This window comes from Sceloporus occidentalis, unplaced genomic scaffold (genome assembly GCF_023333645.1).
Source record: "Sceloporus occidentalis isolate IW3139 unplaced genomic scaffold, rSceOcc1.0.p SCAF_1, whole genome shotgun sequence".
Classification (NCBI taxonomy): Eukaryota; Metazoa; Chordata; class Lepidosauria; order Squamata; family Phrynosomatidae; genus Sceloporus; species Sceloporus occidentalis.
Window position 1 is genome coordinate 214725712 of NW_028316981.1, and position 26896 is coordinate 214752607.

At 47.3% G+C, this 26896-nt stretch overlaps 1 protein-coding gene across 1 annotated transcript in view; it reads right to left on the minus strand.

The window, feature by feature from the left end:
* IGFBP7 (insulin like growth factor binding protein 7) overlaps nt 1-25837 on the minus strand; it is a 53635-nt gene extending 27798 nt beyond the window's left edge. The window contains exon 1 of the mRNA XM_089488862.1: nt 25303-25837. Coding sequence (XP_089344988.1) covers nt 25303-25798 — 496 coding nt within the window. The 5' untranslated portion in view covers nt 25799-25837. The remainder of the gene's footprint in view (nt 1-25302) is intronic.
* Between the last annotated feature and the right edge of the window lie 1059 nt (nt 25838-26896).

The following is a 26896-nucleotide window of genomic DNA, read 5'->3' on the forward strand; positions in this document are numbered from 1 at the left end:
CACCCCGGACTTCAAAGCATCACGTGGCTGGTTCGAGAAGTTCAAGAGGAGGACCGGGATCCACTCTGTCGTCCGTCACGGCGAGGCGTCCAGCGCAGACCACCAGGCCGCCGAAGCATTCGTCGTCGAGTTCAAGGCCATGGTGGAGGAGGAAGGCTACGTCCCGCAGCAAGTCTTCAACTGCGATGAGACGGGCCTCTTCTGGAAGAAGATGCCTCGCCGCACCTACATCACCCAGGAGGAGAGGAGACAGCCAGGCCACAAGCCTATGAAGGACCGCTTCACACTTGCGTTGTGTGCCAATGCCAGCGGGGACTGTAAGGTCAAGCCCCTGTTGGTGTACCACTCCGAAAATCCAAGGGCCTTCAAGGCACACAACATCCAGAAGGACAGGTTGCCAGTGATGTGGCGCTCCAATGGCCGCGCATGGGTCACACGCCTCCTTTTCGTCGAGTGGATCAACAGTGTCTTCGCCCCGACAGTGAAGCGGTACCTGGAGGAAGAAGATTTGCCCTTGAAGTGCCTCCTCCTCTTGGACAATGCTCCTGCGCACCCGCATGGCCTGGAGAAGGACATCCTTGATGAGTTCTCCTTCATCAAGGTCCAGTTTCTGCCACCCAACACGACCTCCCTCTTGCAACCCATGGACCAGCAGGTGATCGCCAACTTCAAGAAGATCTACACCAAGCACATGTTCAAGCGTTGCTTCGATGTGACGGAGAGCACACAGCTGACCCTTCGAGAGTTCTGGAAGCAGCATTTTGATATCGTCGTGTGCTTGAAGATGGTGGACTTGGCCTGGCAGGAGATCACCAGGCGCAACCTGATTGCTGCGTGGAGGAAGCTGTGGCCTGATGCTTCTTCCTTGGAAGGGTCACAGTCCGAGGGTGCTGAGCCAGGTGAAGAGGAAGAGGTGCACGAGATCGTCTCCATCGCAAGGTCCCTGGGACTCGACGTGGACAACGAGGACGTGGAGGAACTCATCGAGGAGCACAACGAGGACCTGACAACAGAGGACCTGAAGGCCTTGGCGGCGATGCAACACTCGGCCGTGGATGAGGACGTGCTCCATTTCGACAGGGGCCAGGAGGAGGAGGCTGCGGGGGCATCTTTGCCAACGGCAGAAATTAAAGACATTTTGCGGCAATTCCACAATGTGTCTTCATATGTGGAGAAGCACCACCCTGAGAAGGTGCTCACCAGCCATGCCATTGCCCATTTTGATAATGTCTGCCTTAGCCATTTTAAGAACCTGCTTAAGGGCCGGCAAAAGCAGACATCCTTGGACCAGTTCTTCACTAGAGAGGGAGAACCGTCATCCAAGAAGGCAAAAGGTGACCCTTAAAAAAAAGGTGACCCTTAAAAAAAACACCAAATTCTTTTTTAAAAAATGGTTAACTTTGTTAAATTGGTGGCATTGGCTAAATTGGCTGAATTGGTTAAATTGCTTGAATTGGATAAATTGGCTGAATTGGTTAAATTGCTTGAATTGGCTAAATTGGCTGAATTGGTTAAATTGCTTGAATTGGATAAATTGGCTGAAGTGGTTAAATTGCTTGAATTGGCTGAAGTGGTTAAATTGCTTGAATTGGTTTAAATTTGGCTTTTTGGGCTGCCCCTCTCCTCCTCCTCCTCCTCCTGCCTCACTCCGAGATGCCAGGACCAGATGCCAAGACCAGCAAAGATAAGAAAAACACTTTTGTATGGTCATGGGTGTGATGATTTGAGAGTGTGGGATGTGAGTTTTGCATGTTTGGCCTTGATTTGATGTGGGCCAGAGAGTGTGACCATGGGGTTGCTTTTTTAGATTTGGGGTTTCTGGCCTTTGGGTTTGGGTTCTGGGGTGGTTTGGCCATGGCTGTGATGATTTGAGAGTGTGGGATGTGAGTTTTGCATGTTTGGCCTTGATTTGATGTGGGCCAGAGAGTGTGACCATGGGGTTGCTTTTTTAGATTTGGGGTTTCTGGCCTTTGGGTTTGGGTTCTGGGGTGGTATGGTCATGGGTGTGATGATTTGAGAGTGTGGGATGTGAGTTTTGCATGTTTGGCCTTGATTTGATGTGGGCCAGAGAGTGTGACCATGGGGTTGCTTTTTTAGATTTGGGGTTTCTGGCCTTTGAGTTTGGGTTCTGGGGTGGTTTGGTCATGGGTGTGATGATTTGAGAGTGTGGGATGTGAGTTTTGCATGTTTGGCCTTGATTTGATGTGGGCCAGAGAGTGTGACCATGGGGTTGCTTTTTTAGATTTGGGGTTGCTTTGGTCATGGCTATGATGATTTGAGAGCTCCTCCTCCTCCTTCTCCTGCCTCACTCTGATGCCAAGACCAGCAAAGATAAGAAAAACACTGTTTTTCTTTATCCTTTAGAATGGGCCTGACCATGGGGTTGCATGTTCAGATTTGGGGTTTCTGGCCTTTGGGTTTGAGTTCTGGGGTGGTATGGTCATGGGTGTGATGATTTGAGAGTGTGGGATGTGAGTTTTGCATGTTTGGCCTTGATTTGATGTGGGCCAGAGAGTGTGACCATGGGGTTGCTTTTTTAGATTTGGGGTTTCTGGCCTTTGGGTTTGGGTTCTGGGGTGGTTTGGCCATGGCTGTGATGATTTGAGAGTGTGGGATGTGAGTTTTGCATGTTTGGCCTTGATTTGATGTGGGCCAGAGAGTGTGACCATGGGGTTGCTTTTTTAGATTTGGGGTTTCTGGCCTTTGGGTTTGGGTTCTGGGGTGGTTTGGCCATGGCTGTGATGATTTGAGAGTGTGGGATGTGAGTTTTGCATGTTTGGCCTTGATTTGATGTGGGCCAGAGAGTGTGACCATGGGGTTGCTTTTTTAGATTTGGGGTTTCTGGCCTTTGAGTTTGGGTTCTGGGGTGGTTTGGCCATGGCTGTGATGATTTGAGAGTGTGGGATGTGAGTTTTGCATGTTTGGCCTTGATTTGATGTGGGCCAGAGAGTGTGACCATGGGGTTGCTTTTTTAGATTTGGGGTTTCTGGCCTTTGGGTTTGGGTTCTGGGGTGGTTTGGCCATGGCTGTGATGATTTGAGAGTGTGGGATGTGAGTTTTGCATGTTTGGCCTTGATTTGATGTGGGCCAGAGAGTGTGACCATGGGGTTGCTTTTTTAGATTTGGGGTTTCTGGCCTTTGGGTTTGGGTTCTGGGGTGGTTTGGCCATGGCTGTGATGATTTGAGAGTGTGGGATGTGAGTTTTGCATGTTTGGCCTTGATTTGATGTGGGCCAGAGAGTGTGACCATGGGGTTGCTTTGGTCATGGGTGTGATGATTTGAGAGCTCCTCCTCCTCCTCCTGCCTCACTCTGAGATGCCAGAACCATCAAAGATAAGAAAAAAACTTTTTTTCTTTATCCTTTAGAAAGTTTAGAATGGACCTGCCAGTCATTGTTAAGATCATTAGAAAGTTTAGAATGGACCTGCCAGTCATTGTTAAGCTCTTTAGTGCCTCAGGCAACTTGTATTGTAGGGTACTTAGCTTAATAGGCCTCTATTGTGCCTTTGTTTTGACTTGCAGGTTCAGTCTGAGGTCATAGAACGCATTAGTTATTTTCAATGGAAAATGTGTTTCGGGTTACGAAATTTTCGGCTTACGAAAGGAATTGCGGAACGAATTAATTTCGTAACCCGAGGTACCAGTGTATATGTATATGTATATATTTCAGATGTAAAAAAACCAAACAAACCTATTACATAGTCACAAGGAACCTGATTTTGGGATTTTTACTGCCAAGGGAAATTAAGAGCCTGACACATTCCAGAAAGCACACTGAAACAAATGTAGAAGAAAACCTCAAGCGTCTAATCTTTTAATACCTTAAACAAGCAAAATGTGTTTCCATCCGTCTTCCATAGGTTGGCAGTGGCTTCCAGGGCCTAGGAATGTGAAACATTTTTAAAACCTCTGCCTTGCCAATGAAGGCTTCATGTAAAATTTTGGCAACTGTGTTGCAAAGAAGGACTAACCTTAAAACTAAGGCCCCATTCATACTGGTCTAAAAGACCTGGAAGGAACTGGGCTGATCCGGATGCCCCTCCCCCGAATCGCTCCGTTAGCAAGTGCCCACTACAAATTTGAAATCGAATGCATTTTGACCTGCAAATTAGAAATCGAATGCATTCTGTGTCTGCTGGCGAGGTGGCTGCTGCCAATCAAGCTATCGTCATGGTGACATTTGCAGGGCATCGGGGAAAGTGTCCTCCCTTTTTAAAGAGCCAGGCACAGGGGTTTCAGCGGCTGAAGCAGGGAGAGAGATGCCTCTCTCTCTCTCTCTCTTTTTATAAACCTGTGGGCTTTGGGGTCAGATCTGCCCCTGTCCCAGGCAAAGGATGGGATTGCCATGCATTTTTTAATGATTTTAAAAGCAACATTAGCTTTCCCTTTGCTTCCCTTGCTGTATCTGCTCAAGAAGACAAACCATGCGCATATTTGCTCCAAAAAAATTGTTAAAAATGTAACATTGATTGTTTGCAACATTTGTAGCTTCCCCCTCTGCAGAAGGCAAGGAGATCCAAGGATATAAAGTGCAAGCCCAGCTCCATCTGCCTCTGGAATACAAACATAATGTATTCAATGCGCATATTTGCTCAAAAAAAATTGTTTGAATTTGAAAAGGGGGGGGGGGGGTTTGCCTGACATGAGCTCCGTTCGTGACCTGAATTTTTTCCTCCTGCAAGGGAAGGAATGCCCAGCGACAGAGGGCTTTGGGCAGGGGATGCAGGGAAAAGAGGCTCCTAAAGAATGCCTTCCCTTGCTCTCTTCTTCCCAGGGCTCTTTTCTCCTCCCCCTCCCCTCCGATGAGGGGAGGAAATGCCTTGCCCTTTGCCCACCCTCTGACCTAAATCCCTCCCTCAATTTGCCTCGATCGTGATCGAGGCCAAGTTCTCATTCCCAGGACCCGGGGTTTTCCAAAAGAAACGGTATTTGCGCCGATTTCAAAAACACCGCGCTAGGGGCCATTTAACACGGAACGGGTGTGCAAGCCCCGGATTCGCTTGTGTGAGATTCGGGGTGAGTAGGAACTTCACGTGATTGAATCGGTTTCAGAACCGATTTTTTTTGTAATGTGAATGGGCCCTAATTAAAAATCCAGTTCAGATTCCAGCTGAAAGCATTATTAAACTAATGTCAAATATCTAAAAAATGTTTCAGTTATTAAGAGGAAAAAAATCTAGAACGAACACTACAACCCATACTATACCTATATGTCAGAATGACTTTGATTTCTATTCTTCATAAGATAAAAAGACAAGTGACACATATCCACTGGCTTCCCGTTTAACTTGGAACATTAATTTTTACTATGTGAATGATGAAAACATTATGTACCTCTAAGAAAAATACAGCCCAACATGTCTGCATGTAACTAAGTACTGGTTCTGTAATTGCAGGTGAACTTGAATGTATCATGTGGGTGGCAATTTAACCACATTTTTAGATTATGTATAGGCAATATCTTTTGCTCATCTACAACTACTTACAGAAAATGCCCAGAAAGTACCACTGGGAATACTGTCTTCCACTATAATATCTTCAAAAGTATTGTTTAACAAATCTGATTGCTAACCAAAAGACTAGCTACTGTGTGGTATCTGTTATTATTATTATTACATTTATTTATATAGTACCATAGCGCTATAGCCTTTACATAACGCTTTACTAAGCAATCTTCACAACATGGTTTTGCACCTTAAATAATATAGCACAGCAATATCTAATGTTGCAAGAATTTCCTGGGTTTCTTATGGTAACTTCTCTTCTTTTACTTTGTAACAAAGATGGCCCTTCTATGGCCAGTCTTATGCTATTTAGTGGAGAGCTGTTGTGAATTTCCCAACACTTTCTCACTTTTGTTTTCTTCCAGTCGTAAAGGTATGAGAGAAGATGATAAAAACTCTCTTTCACCAAACCGATTTTTCCGGCTTGGCAAAAGGGACACTTTTACAACCCTGTCTAATGCTTTTATAACAAGAAGAGAACTAACGTCCCGTAGAGACAGAAAGATAAATGCACTTCTCTCCATCTGCCTGCCAGGTTTGTTTTTAATGTGATAAAGCTCAAAGTTGCAAGGCTTCTCTTAAACCACTTTGGAAAGCACATCCACCTCCATTATGCACATTCCCCTAATCTCAGAGTTATGGGAAAGTTTGTAAGAGTTATGCTGATGGGAGAATGGCACGCTACATGGTTGGATGTATCCTCTCTTTATTATGGCCAATAATAGGTTTGAAGACTTAGCTCTAAGGAGCTAGTGGGCTGTAATCTAGCAAATACTAGAGTTATTTCTTCACCAACAGAGACTTGCTGCTTCTTCCATTCTCTTTCATAGTTTGTAGATTTCCACATTTGGCCACTGCTGATCTGCTATCAGGGATAAAAAGTGCAGCTGTTCTGTGAACAGTCAGATGGTTATCACTGCTCCCTGCTATATATTTTGTTTCTTTATGGTCCTTTCCTTCACAACCTTTAAAGGATATCTCAGCATGTGTGGTCCTGTCCCCAAATCCCCTTTCATCTTGATCTTTCCAAGGCATGGTGGAAACTGAGCACAGATTACAGTTTGCTACGCCTTGAAAAGCTTAAATTCTATTTTTCACAGTCTTGTTCATGCTGGGTGATTGTGACAAAACTACTTGAAAGCTCCCAAGGAATGGATAAAAAAAGGTCATACTCAAAAACAGGTACCAAGAGTGCCAAGAGGAGGGAACTTCAGCTACATGCCCAGACTTATTAACTGGTATGTTGGCGTTTTCATAAAGACAGGACCAGATGATTTGGTCAGATGCAAACAGCAAACACACAGTGGAATGCAAGCCTGCACATCTTTTAAGCTAGCGTTAAAATACTTTAATTTCTACTCTCATGCCGCCTCAGGCAGGAGATACAATATCTTGTATTATTGATGGCCAAATACAAATTAACTAACAATGCTTCTCCCCCGCAAAACTTAATCACACAGATGGTAATTTAAAGTGACATGCACTTTTCAAGTAACAACAGTTGGAGACGATTTAAGAATAAAATATTACAAATCCCAACTGCTAACATGTGAAAATGTGCCCTACCGCTAACATGAGGATCTTGCCATGTTGATTTCAGCTGTACTACCTAGAAATTAAAAACAAAATTAAAGCCACATCCAGCAAGATTTAAGCATGCTGTTGCACATTGGTTTCAAAGGGATGAAGCACATATAGGCTAAATTCAATAGCTCTCTCTCTCTCTCTCTCTCTCTCTCTGGCTTTGCTTCACGAACGAAGATTCACGAAGGACTCATCCCGCGCTTTGTACAAGCGCGTTGGTGACTAAAAAGGCCAATCCGGGACAAACAGATCCGGGACAAACAGCGGAAAGTCTTCTTGGGCGACGTTTCCGGGTTGTGGTTCTTTCTGTGTTGTCGTTTCTCTTCAAGACTCGTTCGCCGTGAGCTTTCAAAAAAGGCTCCAGCATCGTGGATAGTGCGTCTCCATGCCTCCCAATGCGAGGCCAGGGCAGACCATTGTTGGTGATCAATTTGGCCAAGCCTGAGATGTTGTTTCAGGGAGTCCTTGTATCTCTTCTTTGGGGCGCCCCTCTTACTCTGACCTGTGGCGAGTTGACCATAAAATACTATTTTTGGGAGGCGATGGTCCTTCATCCTAGAAACATGTCCTGGCCAGCGCAGCTGCGTCCTCAATAGCATGGCCTCAATGCTGGTGATCCCTGCTTGCTCAAGGACAGCAACATTCGTCACATAGTCAGTCCAGTGTATATTTAGAATTGTGCATAAACAGCGCTGATGAAAGCGTTCAAGGAGTCGTAGGTGCTGGCGATAGGTGACCCATGTTTCAGACCCGCAGAGGAGAATAGACAGTACAATGGCTCTATACACACTGATTTTTGTGCTTCGCCTCAAGTGTTTGTTACTTCAGACTTTTGTGAAGCCTTCCGAATGCACTATATGCCTTTGCCAGTCTGTGATCGATCTCTTTATCAATCTTGGCGTCTGAGGAGATGATGCTTCCCAGGTAGGTGAACTGCTGAACGGACCTACAGTGACGTGAGGATGGTAGTGTTCTTCTGCTGGTGAAGGCTGGTAGAGAACTTCTGTTTTCTTCAGACTGACTTCCAGCCCAAAGAGCTCTGCAGCTGTTGCAAAACAAGATGTTAGGCACTGCAGAGCTGCTTCCGTATGGGCAACAAGGGCAGCATCGTCAGCAAAAAGCAGCTCACGGACTAGATAGTTTAGTCTTAGTGCGGGCCCTCAGGCGGCTTAAGTTAAACAGGCTACCATCAGTACAGTAGCGTATATAAATGCCGTCTTCTTCTTTGAGATCTGCCGTAGCCCTTTGGAGCATCATGCTGAAGAAGATTGTAAATAGAGTTGGAGCGAGAACACAACCTTGTTTCACACCATTAGTTATTAGAAAGGGCTCCGAGAGAGCATCGCCATATCTGACTTGACCTTGCTGGCCTTCATGTAGCAGGATGATCATTTTGAGGAATTTGGGGGGGCATCCTAGTCGCTCCAGGATCTGCCACAGACCTTTTCTACTCACAGTGTCAAAGGCTTTGGTGAGGTCGACAAATGTTACATTGGCCCGTTACAAACGGGCCTAAAAGTGCGTGCTCCGCGCATGCTAGGGTTAGAAAGGGGCGTCCTTTCCAGATGCCCCCAACCCTAGCACACACGGAGCGCGCACAAAATGGCGGTGGCCGTTCCACACGGCTGCCGCCATGATGATGTCACGACCGCGCCACCTCCAAACGGGGCAGCGCGGACGTGATGTCATCACGCCGCGCCAGGGCGAATAGTGCGCCCCTTCCCCAGCCGCAAAAGGAGCTCCGAAACGGAGCTCCGAAACGGAGCTCCTTTTGCCGTTTGCGTCGCTCCGAAACGGAGCTCCTTTTGCCATTTGCGTCGCTCCGAAACGGAGCTCCTTTTGCCGTTTGTGTCACTCGGCGCAGCCTTCAGACGGCTGCGCCCAGCAACACAGAAGAGAAAGGGGCCAAGCGGCCCCTTTCTCCTCCTCCCTGCCGCCGCGGGGTGTCCTTGGGGCTTGAAGCCCCAAGGACACCCCTTTCCAGGCTGCGGGGAAGGGGCCTTTTGCCGCTTCCCTGCAGCCTGGAAAGCGGCGGATCGGGGCCTCAGCGGCTGCTGCTCTGGCCGCTGAGGCCCCGATCCGGCTGGGACAAGGGCGGGTGCAGGCCGCCACTTTTCGGCGGTCTGTAACCTGCCATAGAGTCCTACTCTCTACATTTCTCTTGCAGTTGTCTAAGGTCAAATACCATGTCCATAGTTCTCCTATTAGCTCTAAAGCTGCATTGGCTTTCAGGAAGAAGTTCTTCTGCAATAGCAGGGACTAATCTGTTCAGCAGTATCCTTGCAAGGATTTTTCCAGCAATGGAGAGCAGTGTTATACCTCGATAGTTTGAGCAATCCGATTTTGCTCCTTTTTTCTTGTACAGGGTGATGGTGACTGCATCTCGGAGATCTGATGGCAGTTCGCCTTTTTCCCAGCAACTCACAAGGAGCTCGTGGCGTTTAGCATGGAGTACATGACCTCCATGTTTCCAAGCTTCAGGTGGAATTCCATTGATCCCGGCAGCCTTGCCATTTTTCATCTGCTGTATGGCCTTAACGGTTTGTTCCAAAGTGGGAGCTATGTCCAATTCCTTCTTCATCGATTGTTGTGTCATATGTTGAATAGCTGAGTCTTGGACTACTCAGTTGGCACTAAAGAGGCTTTGGAAATGTTCAGCCCATCGGTTCAGAATGGAAGCTTTATCTGTGATTAGTGTTTGACCATCTGTACTGTATAGGGAGCTTTGGATCTGATATGTAGGTCCAAACACTGCTTTAAGAGCTTCATAAAATCCTCTGGAATCACCGAGATCTGCACAACGTTGTGTCTTTTCTGCTAAATTGATCCACCACTTGTTCTGAATGTCTCGGAGTTTTTGTTGGAGTTGACTACATGCGAGGCGAAAGGCTGCTTTTCTTACATGGCAAGATGGCTGGGCGAGGTGTGCCTAGTGAGTAGTTCTCTTCTTTGCCAACAGCTCCTGGATCTCTTGGTTGTTTTCATCAAACCAGTCTTGGTTTTTCTTGAGGGAGAACCCTAAAGATTCTTTCGCAGATTGCAGGATGCTGTTTTTGATATGTTGCCAAAGCACTGTAGGAGAAGAGTCTACAGGATGGTCTTCAAGTTTTGTTTGCAAATTTGCCTGGAAGTTGTCTCTTATGGCAGCTTGTTGAAGATTGTTGACTTGGAGTCTCCTCTTTAGGATGCCACCCCTCTTAGGTTTGAACTGAAAATGAAGATTTAGTTTGCATCTTACGAGGCGATGATCTGTTTGACATTCTGCACTGGGTATCACTTGGGTATGACGGACATTGCAAATATTTCTCTGGCGCACTAGGATATAGTCAATGAGGTGCCAGTGTTTGGATCGGGGATGCATCCAGGTTGTCTTCAGGCTATCTTTCTGTTGAAAAATTGTGTTTGTAATAGTCAGCTGCTGTTCTGCACAAAACTCTAGCAGGAGGCATCCGTTATCATTACAGTTTCCAACACCATGCTTGCCTAAAGCACCTTTCCAGGCTTTGAAGTTCTTTCCTACTCTGGCATTGAAGTTGCCAAGGATAATGATTTTGTCTTCTGCAGGGACTTTTTGTATAAGGTGGCGTAAGTCTGAGTAGAATTTGTCTTTCTCCACAGGGTCGGCTTGCATAGTTGGGGCATATATACTGAAGAGAACAACATGTGGGAGGCGTAAGGAGATAATGCGATCAGAGTGTCCTGTTGGCAAGGTTTCGAGTTTGGAGGCAATGGAGTTTTTGATCATAAAGCCTACACCTGAAAGATGTTTTTCAGTTTTGGGTTTGCCAGACCAGTAGAGTGTGTAGCCGGCACCATGTTCTTTAAGGCTGCCTTCCTCGTGGAGACGAACTTCACTAAGAGCAGCGATGTCGATGTTAAGTCGTGACAGTTCATGGGCTATTAGGGCAGAACGACACTCAGGACGTCCACTATCTGCAGAATCTTGCATGATTCTGATGTTGCAGCATGCAAGCGTTAGTCTACTTGCACCTTTGGAGGCTGGCGTGTGCCTTTGTCTCTTTGTCTTTGTTTGACCGCATCAGAAGATGCCCGTTGGCCGCAACTAGCCAACCAGGTTGTTGGGGATGAGCTTTCTTTAGGCCACCTAGTTCCAACTAAAAAAGACACAGTGCATTAACTGCCAAATGGTAAATTTACACATATGTAAATCGCACAGCTTCAACTGATCTATTGTGGTTTGGATTAGCAATTGTGTTTAGGTCCTAGCCTAATGTTCAGCGGTGATCCAAGGATGGCCTTTCCTTGCAATAATACAGAGCAGTTTTCACTTGTGACATGGATAAAGAGATAAAATCACTTGCAATTCCTTCATTATTTCACAAAGTCATTTATAGATACTGGTAAAATGTGAGCCAGCATGGCAAAGTGTGTTGGTTTGTGTGATGGACTATGAATTTGGAGACCAAGATTTGATTCTCAGCTTGGCTATGAAACCCAGTGGGTGAACTTGGGCAAGTCGCACTCTCTCAGCCTCAGGGGATAGCAATGTCAAACCCTCTCTGAACAAATCTTGCCAAGAAAAATCCATGATAGCCTTAGGGTCATCATAAGCTGGAAATAACTTAAAAGCACATAACAACAACAACTGGTAAAATGCAATTTTATTTAAGCTGATTAAAGGAGAGATCACAAACTAACTAACCTTTAATGAGCAGTATCTCTAGAAAATATTAAAATTTAATGGATGGTCAGACTGAAACACTATTTTCTGGGAGATCAGTGGCATGACATATCTCCACTGTGGTCTCCTTTTCAGAATTAAAGCATGCCAAAGAACTGATTGTGAATAAAGCAAACGACTTATCTTGCTTTTTGAAAGAGGCTCTGCACATTCTAATTCCCATTTGTTACACTTCCTGTGGAAAATCTGCACAGCAACAGAGGTTTCAAAAGTTCGTGTAAATTATGTCTAAAAAGAAGTCCTTTGTCTGACTTCATGGCTTCAGGGCACAGAATGTATCTGCCCCAATCTGTGGATGGTTTACACCCACACACCCAGAGACGCAAACACACACCCACACCCAGAATCCTTCCACTGCAAAGGATCCAGCCAGACAACTCTTTCAAAAAAACAATACCTTGAGTCCCTATATCAGGAGAAAGGTGGGATATAAATAAAATTAATAAAAATTATCATTATTAATGTTGTGCTATGGCTTTGTGTGCAAGATGTGAAGTTCAGAATAAGCTGATAAAATGGTGGGAAAGATGCTTATTGTTTGGGACATACTGCCTGGGCTATCTGGCCATCCCAAATAAAATATATACACACTCAGTATTCTCCAGCACCAAAGGACACTCAGTACTTTCCTCTACTTCTTTCTCCTCTTTTCAACCGGCAGCCTCTTTTCAAATCTGAACGCCCCTCTCCCTTCCAGTGCTGATGGTAACTATTTTTACTTGAAGGTTAATAGCACATTTCTAAGGATACTTGCTGAATAGTAAGTAAAATACACTTGCTGAATAGCAAGCAAAACATGCAATGGAACGTACTCACTGATGTGTTAAGGGCTGCAGCCTATGACCTGGGGATTACAATAGGATTCACGTTCAAGCAAGGTTGTTAGGACTGCAATTGCTAAAAGCAGAGCTTGGAACTAACTAGCTATAATTTAGTTGCTTTTCACAATAACCAAGGCACTGTATTACAATTGTAACTTACATATTAAGGAACAACTTCACTCCCTTCTCAGTGTAACAGTGATGGTTTAAGTGAAGATGTGTATCTTTTTCTGTGGCTTCATCAAACAGTGAAGAAGAAACAAACCATGGTGACAATGCTGTTGCCTTGTGCTGTGTGATGATGCTGAGGAATTTTGTACCATGTGGAAGCATTCACAGAATCATAGAATCACTATATTGATATGGACTGCCCTTGATTGCCCCAAGTCGTCTCACCTTAATTAGGTTTATTTTAATTAATTTTAATTGTATTTTATAGTATTGTCATTTTATATTGTTATTTAGATAAGGGGATAAGGGGATTATGTAATTTTAGCTATGTATGTGTTACGTATTGTTTTATGTGATTTATTCTAATCCGCCTAGATCCTTTCTGGAAGGCATGGGATATAAATAACACCTATTATTATTATTATTATTATTATTATTATTATTATTATTAGATCTGGAAGAGACCCCAAGGGCCAAGTAGTCCAACCCTATTCTACCATGCAGGGTCACACCATCAAGCATCCAGTCTCTGTTTAAAGACGTCCAAAGAAGGAAACTCCACTACACTCCAAGGGAGTGTGTGCCACTGTTGAATAGTACTTACTGTTGCTCCGGGTCTTAGGGGGCGTTCCAACTTGGCAGATAAAACAGATTATATTGGAGCGATTCTGATTCGGATTATGTTCTGGTAATAATTTGATTTTTTTCCATCGTTTCCATTACCAAAAGGGGCAAATTACCTCGATTCATTTAGACCCTGTTTTCGTTCCCATTTATTTTAAATCACTTTATTTTAAAGCGGATTAACTTGCTCCCCGTTCCCATTTGTGTCCACAAGCTGTCAATCAAGCGCATAGGCTTCAGACGTCACAAGTCTAGGGTTTTTTTTATTTTTAGGGCAGCCAATGAAAATTGGCTGCATTCAAGGCTCTTCTGTTGTGTCTCCCCAGACTAGAAGGAGGCTTGGCAAATCGGATCAAGGAGGAGAAGGCAGCGGGCTTCATTATTGGGGAGCGAATCTTTGGGGAAGAGAGAAGATAAGGCTCGATCCCCCCTCAGATCCCTGGACGTCCAGGCTCTCCATTCCCCAAAATCACTTTGCCTTCCCCATTGCTCACTGGGCTGTCTAGGGGGTGATCAAGCAGGGATGTCCTGCAAAGCCCATCCCATAGTTCCTTTGGAAGGAGCCTCCTTTCCCAAAAATCGCTTTGCCTCCCCCATTGCTCCCTGGGCTGTCTGAGGGGTGATCAAGCAAGGATGTACTGCAAAGCCCATCTGCTGCTCAGGCACTCAGGCAGAGGTGAAAAAAGAAAAAAAAAGTTTAAAATGGTGTTCAATGGCTCTCCTCACACACCGGTCTATGAATGTGGAGCAGAGGAGAGGTTGCAATCCACCAAGGGAAAGTCTATGCGAATTGAAGAAAATGGTGCTGGCAATGCAGAAAGAGACCAAAGGGGGTGACACCCCCAGGCCAGGCCCTTGAGTGCTGCTCCTCCCATCTCCAGGTTCCCAAATCAGACACCCTTTCGTTCCCATTTGGATACAGCAAATCGTACCTGCTTTCAAAAGTAACTCACGTTATAAACTACTATTTTTTAAAACCGAATTATAGGCTGATAATCCGGTTTAAACATTTTAATTCAATTCTAATTTGAGATGCTGTGGGAACGAATGAGGGGTAATGGAGATTAAATTCGAGCTTCAGTGGGAACGATGAACCCCAAATTCGGATCATGACCCGCTTTATAGGTAAGTGGGAATGACCCCTTAGTCTCTGGAGCATCAGAAAACAAATTTACTCCATCTTCAGTATGACACTCCTTCCAATATTTAAACAGGGCTATCATATCACCTCATAACCATCTCTTCTCCAGGGTAAACATTCCTAGCTCCCTATGTCTCTCTCACAGGGCATGGCTTCCAGACCCTTCACTATTTTGGTCACCCTCCTTTGGACATGCTCCAGCTTGTCAATATCCTTTTTGAACTGTGGTGCCCAGAACTGGACACAGTGTTCCAGTTTGAGGCCTGACCAAAACAGAATAGAGTGGCACTATTACTTCCCTTCATCTAGACACTATACTTCTATTGATGCAGCCTAAAATCACATTGGCCTTGTTAGCTGTCACATCACACTGTTGACTCATGTTCAACTTGTGGTCTACTTGGACTCCCAGATCATTCTTAACCCCCTAGTATTATGTGTATTTTGCCAACTGAATTGTTTTCTCTTTGCTTCTAGCCTCATTAGTGCCAATTCATGGGAAGAACATCAACTATTTTGACGTTTTAGATCTGGAACAACTAGAATTCAACACAGACAAAATGAAATACTTTTTCTCACAACTTTTGACTTAATTAGGCAATTCATCTCCACAAGAAGTGGTGATGTCCACTAGCTTAGAGGACTTTAAAAAGGATTAAAACATTCACATAGGATGAATCTATGCACCATGATACAGACATGTGCAAACATACATGTTCAATGAGAGTGTATTTCTAAGTTAAGTAAGGAAAAAATGTTACAAGAATGGGTGGCCTTGTAGCTCCACTTCTCCTCCATCCCAACACTTTATCTCAGTTTCCTCCTATCTATGACCATGTTCTCTTTTGGAAAAACAGACATGAACTATTATTTAATCAGGCAAGATATCTCTACAATCTTTGCACCTTTCACCCACCACAGAGTAACTGCAGCATGTCTCCACAGATCTGAAATGAAGGAATAAAGTCGCACCCAGGGCAGATGGCAGGATTTCCACATCAGCTGTCCCTTTAAACAGACTTACCACCCTGCCTTTATAGAGTTTTCAGGACAGTTTGACATTTAAATCTGTAAAGCTTAGGGTTTATGCCTGTACTTAGTATCAAACCTTACCCATTCACTTTCACTGCTGCACCGAGGTCTGCACTAGAAACAATGGTGCCATATTGGTCATTTAATGCAGACTTTGTTATTGTTGCTTTTGTGTGCACTCAAGTCATTTGGGTCTTGTGGCAACCCTACTATGAACCTGGCACAGGGTTTTCTTGGCAAGATTTGTTCAGGAGGCTTGCCTTTGCTCTTCTCTGAGGCTGAGAGAGTGTGACTTGCCTAAGTTCTCCCAGTTGGTTTCCATGGTGAAATGTAGATTCAAACCCTGGTCTCCAGAGTTGTAGTTCAATGCTCAAACTACTATATCAAACTGTTCTAGTAGCATAGTAAGTGGAATCCAGCTCAAATGTGAAGCCTTCCCTAACCTAGTGCCTTCCAGATGTGGGAAATGACGCATCCCATCATCCCCAATTAGCTGAGACTTGTAGTCTAGCAGCAAGTTGGAGAAGGCTGATGGCCAGAATCAACAGGGATACAGTGGCAAAAGAGAGCACAGCTGCCATCAACCTACTCTGCCCTGCAACTCCCTTCTACCCCATCATCCCCTCTCTTCAAACTTTTTCCTTTCCAGCTGAACCCAGAAGTGTGCATAGCTGGGGGAAAAGTGCTTGGGGAGAAGGACTTTTTTGTGAGGAAAAAAGCAGCAGGCAAAAGTGCCTTCTACTACCTAGGTGTCCATTTTCATGTTAAAAATGGATCTCCACTATGTTTAACAATATTTAAGCACATCAGGAAGACGACTGGATTGCAAGACCTTTTTTTTTTGGTCTGGCCAAGCAAGGACATTCTTTCATGTACTTAAGATTGATTAAAACCTTTCAGTTCTGCCATGCAAAGTTGGCATATCAGGGAGTACACTGCTCTCCTCCCATGATCAGCTTTGTTGTTAACTGCCCTTGACTCGATCCCAGCTCACAGCAACCCTGTGGATGAGAGATCTCCAAGATCCCCTGTCCTCCACTGCTCTGCTTAGGTCCTGCAAATTCAGGTCAGTGACCTCATTGACTGAGTCTATCCATCTGGTGTGAGGTTGCTACAAGGTCTTCTTCTCTTTCTGCTGCCTTCTACTTTCCTAGCATTATTGTCTTTTCTAATGATTCAAGATGTGGCCGAAGTATGACATCCTTAGTCTGGTCATCTTGGCTTCCAGAGAGATTTCTGGTTTGATCTGTTCTTAACATGAATTAACATTATTTAACATGTACTTAACATTGATTAAAACCTCTTAGTTCTGCCACACAATGTTGCCCTATTGGTGAGTATCTTGCTCTTCCCATGATCAGCAAATCACACCTTAACTTGAGCTAGAAGACCACAACAGCCTTGTACAACCTATCTTGAGTTCCATGTTTCAGTCCTGCTGGAATACACAACCTTTATATACAACTTAGAGGGTCCCGAATTCCTTTAGCTGAATGGGATTAAATCCATCTGATGTTTGCACAGAACTGGGATGTTGATTTACAGCAAAACCTGCCCCCCCACCCCAAAGGCTCAAGGCAGGCAACAAAATATACTCTACCTGTCCCTGGCCACCAAAAAACCCCACAAGTGTGGGCATCAACAAATCTTGAAACCTCTCAGTGCTGAGGAGTAGCCACTGACAACACCATTTCTCTGTGCACCTCAATGGCTGGAATTTTACTAGTTAGATAAAAGGCCAAACACAAAGGGTGTTCAATTGGACTGGATGACCCTTGTGATCTCTTCCAACTCTACGATTCTATGATCTAAATTTAGGTCTAAATTCATAATGCAAGAAAAGCAGCTCTCAGCAGTGTGTGTTATTCAGGCCCAATGAATTGCTGAAACTTGCCCATGTACATTTAAGGAGAACTGAGTGTTTGTTTTTAAAGAAACAGTTGCAGAGATCACTGCCAGGAATTGAATGGTGGGATTTTCGTGCCTCTGGGAAGTGCCAAACTGGGGGAGACTACCATAAAAGCAGCAAACAACCAAAGGTGTCATCTGTAGCAACCAAGGTTTTTTGTGGGTTTTTCGGGCTATGTGGCCATGTTCTAGAAGATTTTCTTCCTGGCGTTTCGCCAGCATCTACGGCTGTATCAACCAAAATATTACACACCATTTTTCGCTGCCAATCTTATGATTTACAACTAACAGCAACCATTAATTCAAAACAACTTAACACATGAAAAAGTTCCCCCCACCAACTGTTAATTCAAACAGATTAGATTTTTGTCTCAAGAATGTTTAACAGATTGTGAACATTCCAATCTTTGGTGCAGTTTTAACTTCCTGTAATGCTGCTCCAATATTCTTCTGGAGCACTGTGGGATATTAGTCTCATGCCAACAGGTACTGGATGCAGCCTCCTGCTCCAGTGAAAGCCGCACTCAAAGCAATTGGGAAGAATAAATCACCATGAACAGGTGACATACCAATATAACTGCTACAATCCACAGAGACAGATTCAAGTATAGTTCTAATCAAAATCTGCCAACTAATAAGGAAAAAAAAAGACTGGAAGCAATCAATATACATTCCCACCCACAATAAGAAGACACAAAAGATTGCAGTAAGTACAGAACCATTGCTCTAATCTCCCATGCAAGCAAAGTCATGCTCAAAATTATGCAACAAAGACTCCCTTATATATATATATATATATATATGGAGCAAGCAATCCCAGAGGTGCAAGCGGGATTCAGAAAAGGAAGAGGCACTAGGGAATCACACTGCAAACATACGATGGATAGTAGAGTGCACCAGGGATTTCCAGAAGAAAATATGCATGTGCTTTATTGACTACGGGAAAACCTTTGACTGCATGGATCACAAAAAGCTATGGCTTGCGCTTAGAGGAATGGGAGTGCCACAATATCTGATTGTCCTGATGAGGAATCTGTACTCAGCACAAGAGGCTGCCATCAGAACAGCATACAGAAAAACAGAATAGTTCCCTAGTTTTCTGTGGGTTTTTCGGGCTAGTTCCCATTCCCAATCGCCATCTTTTCCCATTCGGAAAAGGGGTCAGGCAAGGTTGCATACTATCATGCTATCTATCCAACCTGTAGGCAAAAAATATTGTAAGGAGAGTAGGCTTATCCTCAGAGGCAGGAAGAGTGAAGACAAGCGGAAGGAACTTCAACAACTAAGATATGCAGACAACACAATACTACCAGCAGAAACCAACAAGGACCTTGAGCAATTATTGAAAAAGGTTAAGGAGGAAAGTGCCAAGGCAGGTGTAATGCTCAACAATACCTTGGATCAAATATTGTCCAGAACGGAGACTGCAGACAAGAAATTAGAAGAAGAATAGGACTGAGAAAGGCAGCTATGAAGGAACTGGACAAGATCCTAAAGTGCAAAGATACCACTCCGTACACTAAAGTGAGGATTGTCAAAGCCACCATATTTTCCTTCATGCTGCACAGAGCTGGAAATGAAGAAAGATGATAGAAAGAAAATCAACTCATTTGAGATGTGGTGCTGGAGAAGAATGCTCTGAATACTGTGGGCAGCCAAGAACTAATGGGTTCCAGAACAGATCCAACGATAACTCTTCCTGGAAACCAAGATCACTAGACTGAGGCTGTCGTACTTTGGCCACATTATGAGAAGACATGACTAATGATAAAAAAAAAAGCAATGATGTTGGGGAAGGTGGAGGGCAGTAGAAAGAGAAGAAGAACACACACCAGATGGTTAGACTTGATCAGGGGGGGACATGGGCCTGAGCCTGTAAGAACTGAGGTGGGCAGTCCAGGACAAGGGAGCTTGGAGATGTCTCATCCACAGGATCAGGGGGGGAAAACTGGGAGGTGATGCCCTAAACTAGAACAAACGGATGAATGGACAAAAAGTTTAGGGGGGATAAACATAGAACACTCAACAATTTTATTAAGACAGTGTGTTGCACTCAAATGCTACAAAGGTATTTTTTTAAAAAGATTTGCAAAGTGAAGAGTATATAATATACTGAATACAAAAAGGCTTGTTCTGGCCTGTGAGCCACGCCCTAACACACACAAGGCTAAAGTAACCAGTCAGTACTGGGCTGGGAAACTGCAAATTCCATGAGAAGGTATTAAGCACACGAAATACCAGTGCACAATAAAGACCAAATTAAGAGGGATAACACAGTGTGCCCATTACAGTTAAAAGATACAAAACATAGACCAAACGCGTTTCGACTGAAGCGTCTTCCTCAGTGGTCATATAAAACTAATATAACAGCCTTGTAAGGTATCTCATATGGTATATGGGGACATCCCGTCGCTGTAGGTAAGTTGTTGGTCCTCATAGACCATATATCATGCCTAGGACTAGGATGTCCCACATGGGACATCCTAGTCCTAGGCATGATATATGGTCTATGAGGACCAACAACTTACCTACAGCGACGGGATGTCCCCATATACCATATGAGATACCTTACAAGGCTGTTATATTAGTTTTATATGACCACTGAGGAAGACGCTTCAGTCGAAACGCATTTGGTCTATGTTTTGTATCTTTTAACTGTAATGGGCACACTGTGTTATCTCTCTTAATTTGGTCTTTATTGTGCACTGGTATTTCGTGTGCTTAATACAGTAGACCCTTGTTATATACTGGGGCTTGGTTCCAAGATCCCCCGTGGATAACAAAATCCGTGTATGCTCAAATCCCATTAAATATAATGACATAGCAAAATGGTGTCCCTAATAAAAAATGGAAAATCAAGGTAAATTTATACTTTTTTGGAACATTTTCAAACCATGTATGCTTGAATCCGTGTATAAAAAATCCGTGTATAAGAAGTGCCAACTGTACCTTCTCATGGGGTTTGCAGTTTCCCAGCCCAGTACTGACTGGTTACTTTAGCCTTGTGTGTGTTAGGGCGTGGCTCACAGGCCAGAACAAGCCTTTTTGTATTCAGTATATTATATACTCTTCACTTTGCAAATCTTTTTTAAAAAATACCTTTGTAGCATGAGTGCAACACATTTCTTAATAAAATTGTTGAGTGTTCTATGTTTATCCCCCCTAAACTTTTTGTCCATTCATCCACAGGATCGCCATGAGTTGAGGTTGACTCAGGGGCAGTTAACAACCACAACAACCAACCATCCTTGGCTTTTGGCAACATCCTTGCCATGTCCTCCAATCGCCATCATTAAAACTGAACTTGTCACCTCATTGCCACACTAAAACTCCACACAGTTTTGCATTTCTGTAGACATTCTCACACACAATATAAGGATGTAGCTATGTACGTCTAGCCCAGGCTTTCCACTCCATCAAATGCACCTGAGGAAGAAGGCTTAAGTCTACCAAAGCTCCTGCTACCAACTTCTTTCTCATGCCTCTGAGGAAATAGGGTCAAGTCTAGGAAAGCTCATGCTCCCAGCTTTCCAGTTAGTCTCTAAAGGTGCTGCCGACTAAAATGGTGAAGGGTCTGGAAACCATGCCCTATGAGGAATGATTTAAGGAGCTGGGTATGTTTAGTCTAGAGAAGAGAAGGTTAAAAGGTGATATGATAGCCCTGTTTAAATATTTGAAGGGATGTCATATTGAGGAGGGAGCAAGCTTGTTTTTTGCTGCTCCAGAGAACAGGACAAGGAGCAATGCATGCAAGCTCCAGGAAAAGAGATTCCACCTCAACATTAGGAGAATCTTCCTGACAGTAAGGGCTGTTTGACAGTGGAACATACTCCTTCCTCAAAGAGTAGTGGAGTCTCCTTCCTTGCAGGCCTTTAAACAGAGGCTGGATAGTCATCTGTCAGTGATGCTTTGATTGGTAGTTCCTGCATGGCAGGGGGTTGGACTGGATGGCCCTTGGGATCTCTTCCAACTCTACAATTCTATTTGAATTGGCAGATTGATTTTTACAGATGAACAGGGCTAGGTCTTTGAATTCTAACAATGAGGGTAGCCTTAAGTTGAAAAGGACTTGATGAAACCTAACCACAACAGCAACAGCAATAACAAGAACTCGAGGGAGTGTGTTCCATTGTCAAACAGCTCTCACTGTCAGGAAGTTCCTCCTTAATGTTGAGGTGGATCCTCTAGTTTCCATTCATTGTTACAGGTCCTAGTCTCTGGAGCAGCAGAAAACAAGCTTGCTCCCTCCTCAATATGACATCACTTCAAACATTTAAAAAGGGCTGTCATATTACCTCTTAACCTTCTCTTCTCCAGACTGAACATCCCCAGCTGCTTGGGTCTCTCCTCAGAGAGCTTTATGGCTTATAGCTTGCATCCATTGTTCTGGGTCCTGTTCTCTGGAGCAGCAGAAAACAAGCTTGCTCCATCCTCAATATGTCACCATTCAAATACTTAAACAGGGCTATCATATCACCTCTTAACCTTCTCTTCTCCAGACTGAACATCCCCAGCTCCCTTAGTCATTCATTACAAGGCATGGTTTCCAGACCCTTCACCATTTCAGTAGGACATATGAAAACAGATGACAGTACTTGCCCATAGGGAAATCATACTTGCACATACGCAATAATTGGGGAATGCTTGCCCATAGGGGACCATTGGGGAATGCTTGCCCATAGGGGACCATTGGGGAATGCTTGCCCATCGGGGACCATTGGGGAATGCTTGGCCATCGGGGACCATTGGGGAATGCTTGCCCACAGGGGACCATTGGGGAATGCTTGGCCATCGGGGACCATTGGGGACCATTGCAGAATGCTTGGCCATCAGGGACCATTGGGGAATGCTTGGCCATCGGGGACCATTGGGGAATGCATGGCCATCAGGGGTCATTGGGGAATGCTTGCCCATGAGGGGCCATTGGGGACTGCTTGCCCATCGGGGGCCATCGGGGACCACTGGGGAATGCTTGGCCATCGGGGGCCATTGGGGAATGCTTGCCCATCGGGGGCCATTGGGGAATGCTTGGCCATCGGGGGCCATTGGGGAATGCTTGCCCATCGGGGGCCATTGGGGAATGCTTGGCCATCGGGGGCCATTGGGGAATGCTTGCCCATCGGGGGCCATTGGGGAATGCTTGCCCATCGGGGGCCATCGGGGACCATTGGGGAATGCTTGGCCATCGGGGGCCATTGGGGAATGCTTGGCCATCGGGGACCATTGGGGAATGCTTGCCCATCGGGGACCATCGGGGGCCATTGGGGAATGCTTGCCCACAGGGGACCATTGGGGAATGCTTGGCCACCGGGGACCATTGGGGAATGCTTGCCCATCGGGGACCATTGGGGAATGCTTGCCCATCGGGGGCCATTGGGGAATGCTTGCCCACAGGGGACCATTGGGGAATGCTTGGCCACCGGGGAAAATTGGGGAATGCTTGCCCATCGGGGACCATTGGGGAATGCTTGGCCATCGGGGACCATTGGGGAATGCTTGGCCATCGGGGACCATTGGGGAATGCTTGGCCATCGGGGGCCATTGGGGAATGCTTGGCCATTGGGGAATGCTTGGCCATCGGGGGCCATTGGGGAATGCTTGGCCATCGGGGGCCATTGAGGAATGCTTGGCCATCGGGGGCCATTGGGGAATGCTTGGCCATCGGGGGCCATTGGGGAACGCTTGGCCATCGGGGGCCATTGGGGAATGCTTGGCCATCGGGGGCCATTGGGGAATGCTTGGCCATCGGGGGCCATTGGGGAATGCTTGGCCATCGGGGGCCATTGGGGAATGCTTGGCCATCGGGGGCCACTGGGGAATGCTTGCCCATCGGGGACCATTGGGGAATGCTTGGCCATCGGGGACCATTGGGGAATGCTTGCCCACAGGGGACCATTGGGGAATGCTTGGCCATCGGGGACCATTGGGGAATGCTTGCCCATAGGGGACCATTGGGGAATGCTTGCCCATCGGGGACCATGGGGAATGCTTGGCCATCAGGGACCATTGGGGAATGCTTGGCCATCGGGGACCATTGGGGAATGCTTGCCCACAGGGGACCATTGGGGAATGCTTGCCCACAGGGGGCCATTGAGGAATGCTTGGCCATCGGGGGCCATTGGGGAATGCTTGGCCATCGGGGGCCATTGGGGAATGCTTGCCCATAGGGGACCATTGGGGAATGCTTGGCCATCGGGGGCCATCGGGGAATGCTTGGCCATCGGGGAATGCTTGGCCATCGGGGACCATTGGGGAATGCTTGGCCATCGGGGGCCATTGGGGAATGCTTGGCCATTGGGGAATGCTTGGCCATCGGGGGCCATTGGGGAATGCTTGGCCATCGGGGGCCATTGAGGAATGCTTGGCCATCGGGGGCCATTGGGGAATGCTTGGCCATCGGGGGCCATTGGGGAATGCTTGGCCATCGGGGGCCATTGGGGAATGCTTGGCCATCGGGGGCCATTGGGGAACGCTTGGCCATCGGGGGCCATTGGGGAATGCTTGGCCATCGGGGGCCATTGGGGAATGCTTGGCCATCGGGGGCCATTGGGGAATGCTTGGCCATCGGGGGCCATTGGGGAATGCTTGGCCATCGGGGGCCACTGGGGAATGCTTGCCCATCGGGGACCATTGGGGAATGCTTGGCCATCGGGGACCATTGGGGAATGCTTGCCCACAGGGGACCATTGGGGAATGCTTGGCCATCGGGGACCATTGGGGAATGCTTGCCCATAGGGGACCATTGGGGAATGCTTGCCCATCGGAGACCATGGGGAATGCTTGGCCATCAGGGACCATTGGGGAATGCTTGGCCATCGGGGACCATTGGGGAATGCTTGCCCACAGGGGACCATTGGGGAATGCTTGCCCACAGGGGGCCATTGAGGAATGCTTGGCCATCGGGGGCCATTGGGGAATGCTTGGCCATCGGGGGCCATTGGGGAATGCTTGCCCATAGGGGACCATTGGGGAATGCTTGGCCATCGGGGGCCATCGGGGAATGCTTGGCCATCGGGGAATGCTTGGCCATCGGGGGCCATTGGGGAATGCTTGGCCATCGGGGACCATTGGGGAATGCTTGGCCATCGGGGACCATTGGGGACCATTGGGGAATGCTTGGCCATCGGGGGCCATTGGGGAATGCTTGCCCATCGGGGACCATTGGGGACCATTGGGGAATGCTTGGCCATCGGGGGCCATTGGGGAATGCTTGCCCATCGGGGACCATTGGGGAATGCTTGGCCATCGGGGGCCATCGGGGAATGCTTGGCCATCGGGGAATGCTTGGCCATCGGGGGCCATTGGGGAATGCTTGGCCATCGGGGACCATTGGGGAATGCTTGGCCATCGGGGACCATTGGGGACCATTGGGGAATGCTTGGCCATCGGGGGCCATTGGGGAATGCTTGGCCATCGGGGACCATTGGGGAATGCTTGGCCATCGGGGACCATCGGGGGCCATTGGGGAATGCTTGGCCATCGGGGGCCATTGGGGAATGCTTGCCCATCGGGGACCATTGGGGACCATTGGGGAATGCTTGGCCATCGGGGGCCATTGGGGAATGCTTGGCCATCGGGGGCCATTGGGGAATGCTTGCCCATAGGGGACCATTGGGGACCATTGGGGAATGCTTGGCCATCGGGGGCCATTGGGGAATGCTTGGCCATCGGGGGCCATTGGGGAATGCTTGCCCATAGGGGACCATTGGGGAATGCTTGGCCATCGGGGGCCATTGGGGAATGCTTGCCCATAGGGGACCATTGGGGAATGCTTGCCCATCGGAAAGCCTAGGGGATTCCCTCTCCTCGCCTTACCTTGTTCGCAGGGGCCCTTGTTCCTCTGCTGGAGCTTGCTGCCCTGGGCGGAAGCGCTGCTGAGGCTGGCCGCCCTGAGCTGGCAGGGGCTGGGGTAGGTGATTCCGTCGGTGCCGCAGACCGGGTAGCGGCTCTTGCAGAGGCAGACCCCGGGGCCCCTGCTCTTGGGCCTCCGCCTGCATTCAAGGCCCGGCCCGCAGCGCCCGAAGCCCCCCGGAGAAGAGGAGGAGGAGGAGGAGGAGGCAGGGGAGAAGCCGCAGGCCTCGCCTTCCCCGCGGGAGCACTGCCAGCAGCAGCCGCAGCCGTCGCGGGCCTTGCCCAGGGGGCATCCCTTGGGGGGCAGGGGCGGGCAGCTGGAGGGCAGGCAAGGCGGGCAGCCGGGCAGGGCAGGGGAGGCAGGGGAAGGGGGCAGCGGGGTCCCTCCGTCCGAGAAGCCCAGGAGGAGCAGGGCCAAGAGGAGCCCCGACGGGAGGCACGCGGAGCAGGAGGACAGCATCCTGAGGGACAGGACTGAAATGGAGCAGAAGGAAGGGGCTTCAAGAGGGAGGCAGCGCCAGCTGGGAAGAAACCCCACCCCCGGATCCCTCCCTCCCTCCCTCCCTGGAAGATAGGGCCTCCTCCTCCTCCTCCTCCCGCCTGTGAGGAGTGGCCGGAGCGCTGTTAGAGGAGAACTAGAGCTCTCAGAAAGAGGAATGGACAGGGAGCGGGGAAGGGGCCTTGGAGGAGAACTAGAGCTCACAGGAGGAGACAGGGCCAGAGCGTGGGAAAGGGGAGCTCAAGGGGAACCGGGGCTCACAGGGGGAGATAAATTCCCAGCGCGAAAGGGGCTTTCGAGGAGAACTAGAGCTCCCAGAAAGAGAACCAGAGCTCACAGGAGGAGCCATATCCAGAGTGTGGGAAAGGGGCTTTTGAGGAGAACTGGAGCTCACAGGAAGAGAACCAGAGCTCACAGAAGGAGAGCATGGGAAAGGGATTTTTGAGGAGAACTAGAGCGCTCAAAAGGAGACATATCCAGAGCGTGCAAAAGGACTTCCTGGGATGTCCAGAGCTTGGAGAAGGGACTTTTTTGGGGGGACCAGGCGGTAGGGAACTAGAGCTCCCAGGAAGAGGAATGTCCAGAGTGTGGGAAAATGAGGGGTTTTGGGGGGGGGGGCGTGGGCGGGGACTATAATTCCCAGAAGCTCCCAGGCAGCACAGCTGGCTTTGTCCCTTTAAGAATGTCTAGAGCTTGGGAAAATGACCTTTAGGGAACTATAACTCCCAGAAGAGCCAAGGTGGCATAGTGGTTTGAGTGTTGGACTGTGACTCTGGAGACCAGGGCAGCTTGGCCATGGAAACTCACTGGCTGAGTTTGGGCAAGTGACACTCTCTCAGCCTCAGGGGAAGGCCATGGCCCAAGCCTCCTCTGAACAAACTTTGCCAAGAAAAGCCCAGGCAGAGGAATAGGCTCTGCTGCTACTTGGGTTTGGCTTTAATATGACCTAGCAGTGCCCCCCACTGGAGACTGGCCATATTACACTGTTGAAGTGCTATAGCCTGGTTGCCCACTTCCTTTGGAGTGTTGGACTGTGACTCTGGAGACCAGGGCAGCTTG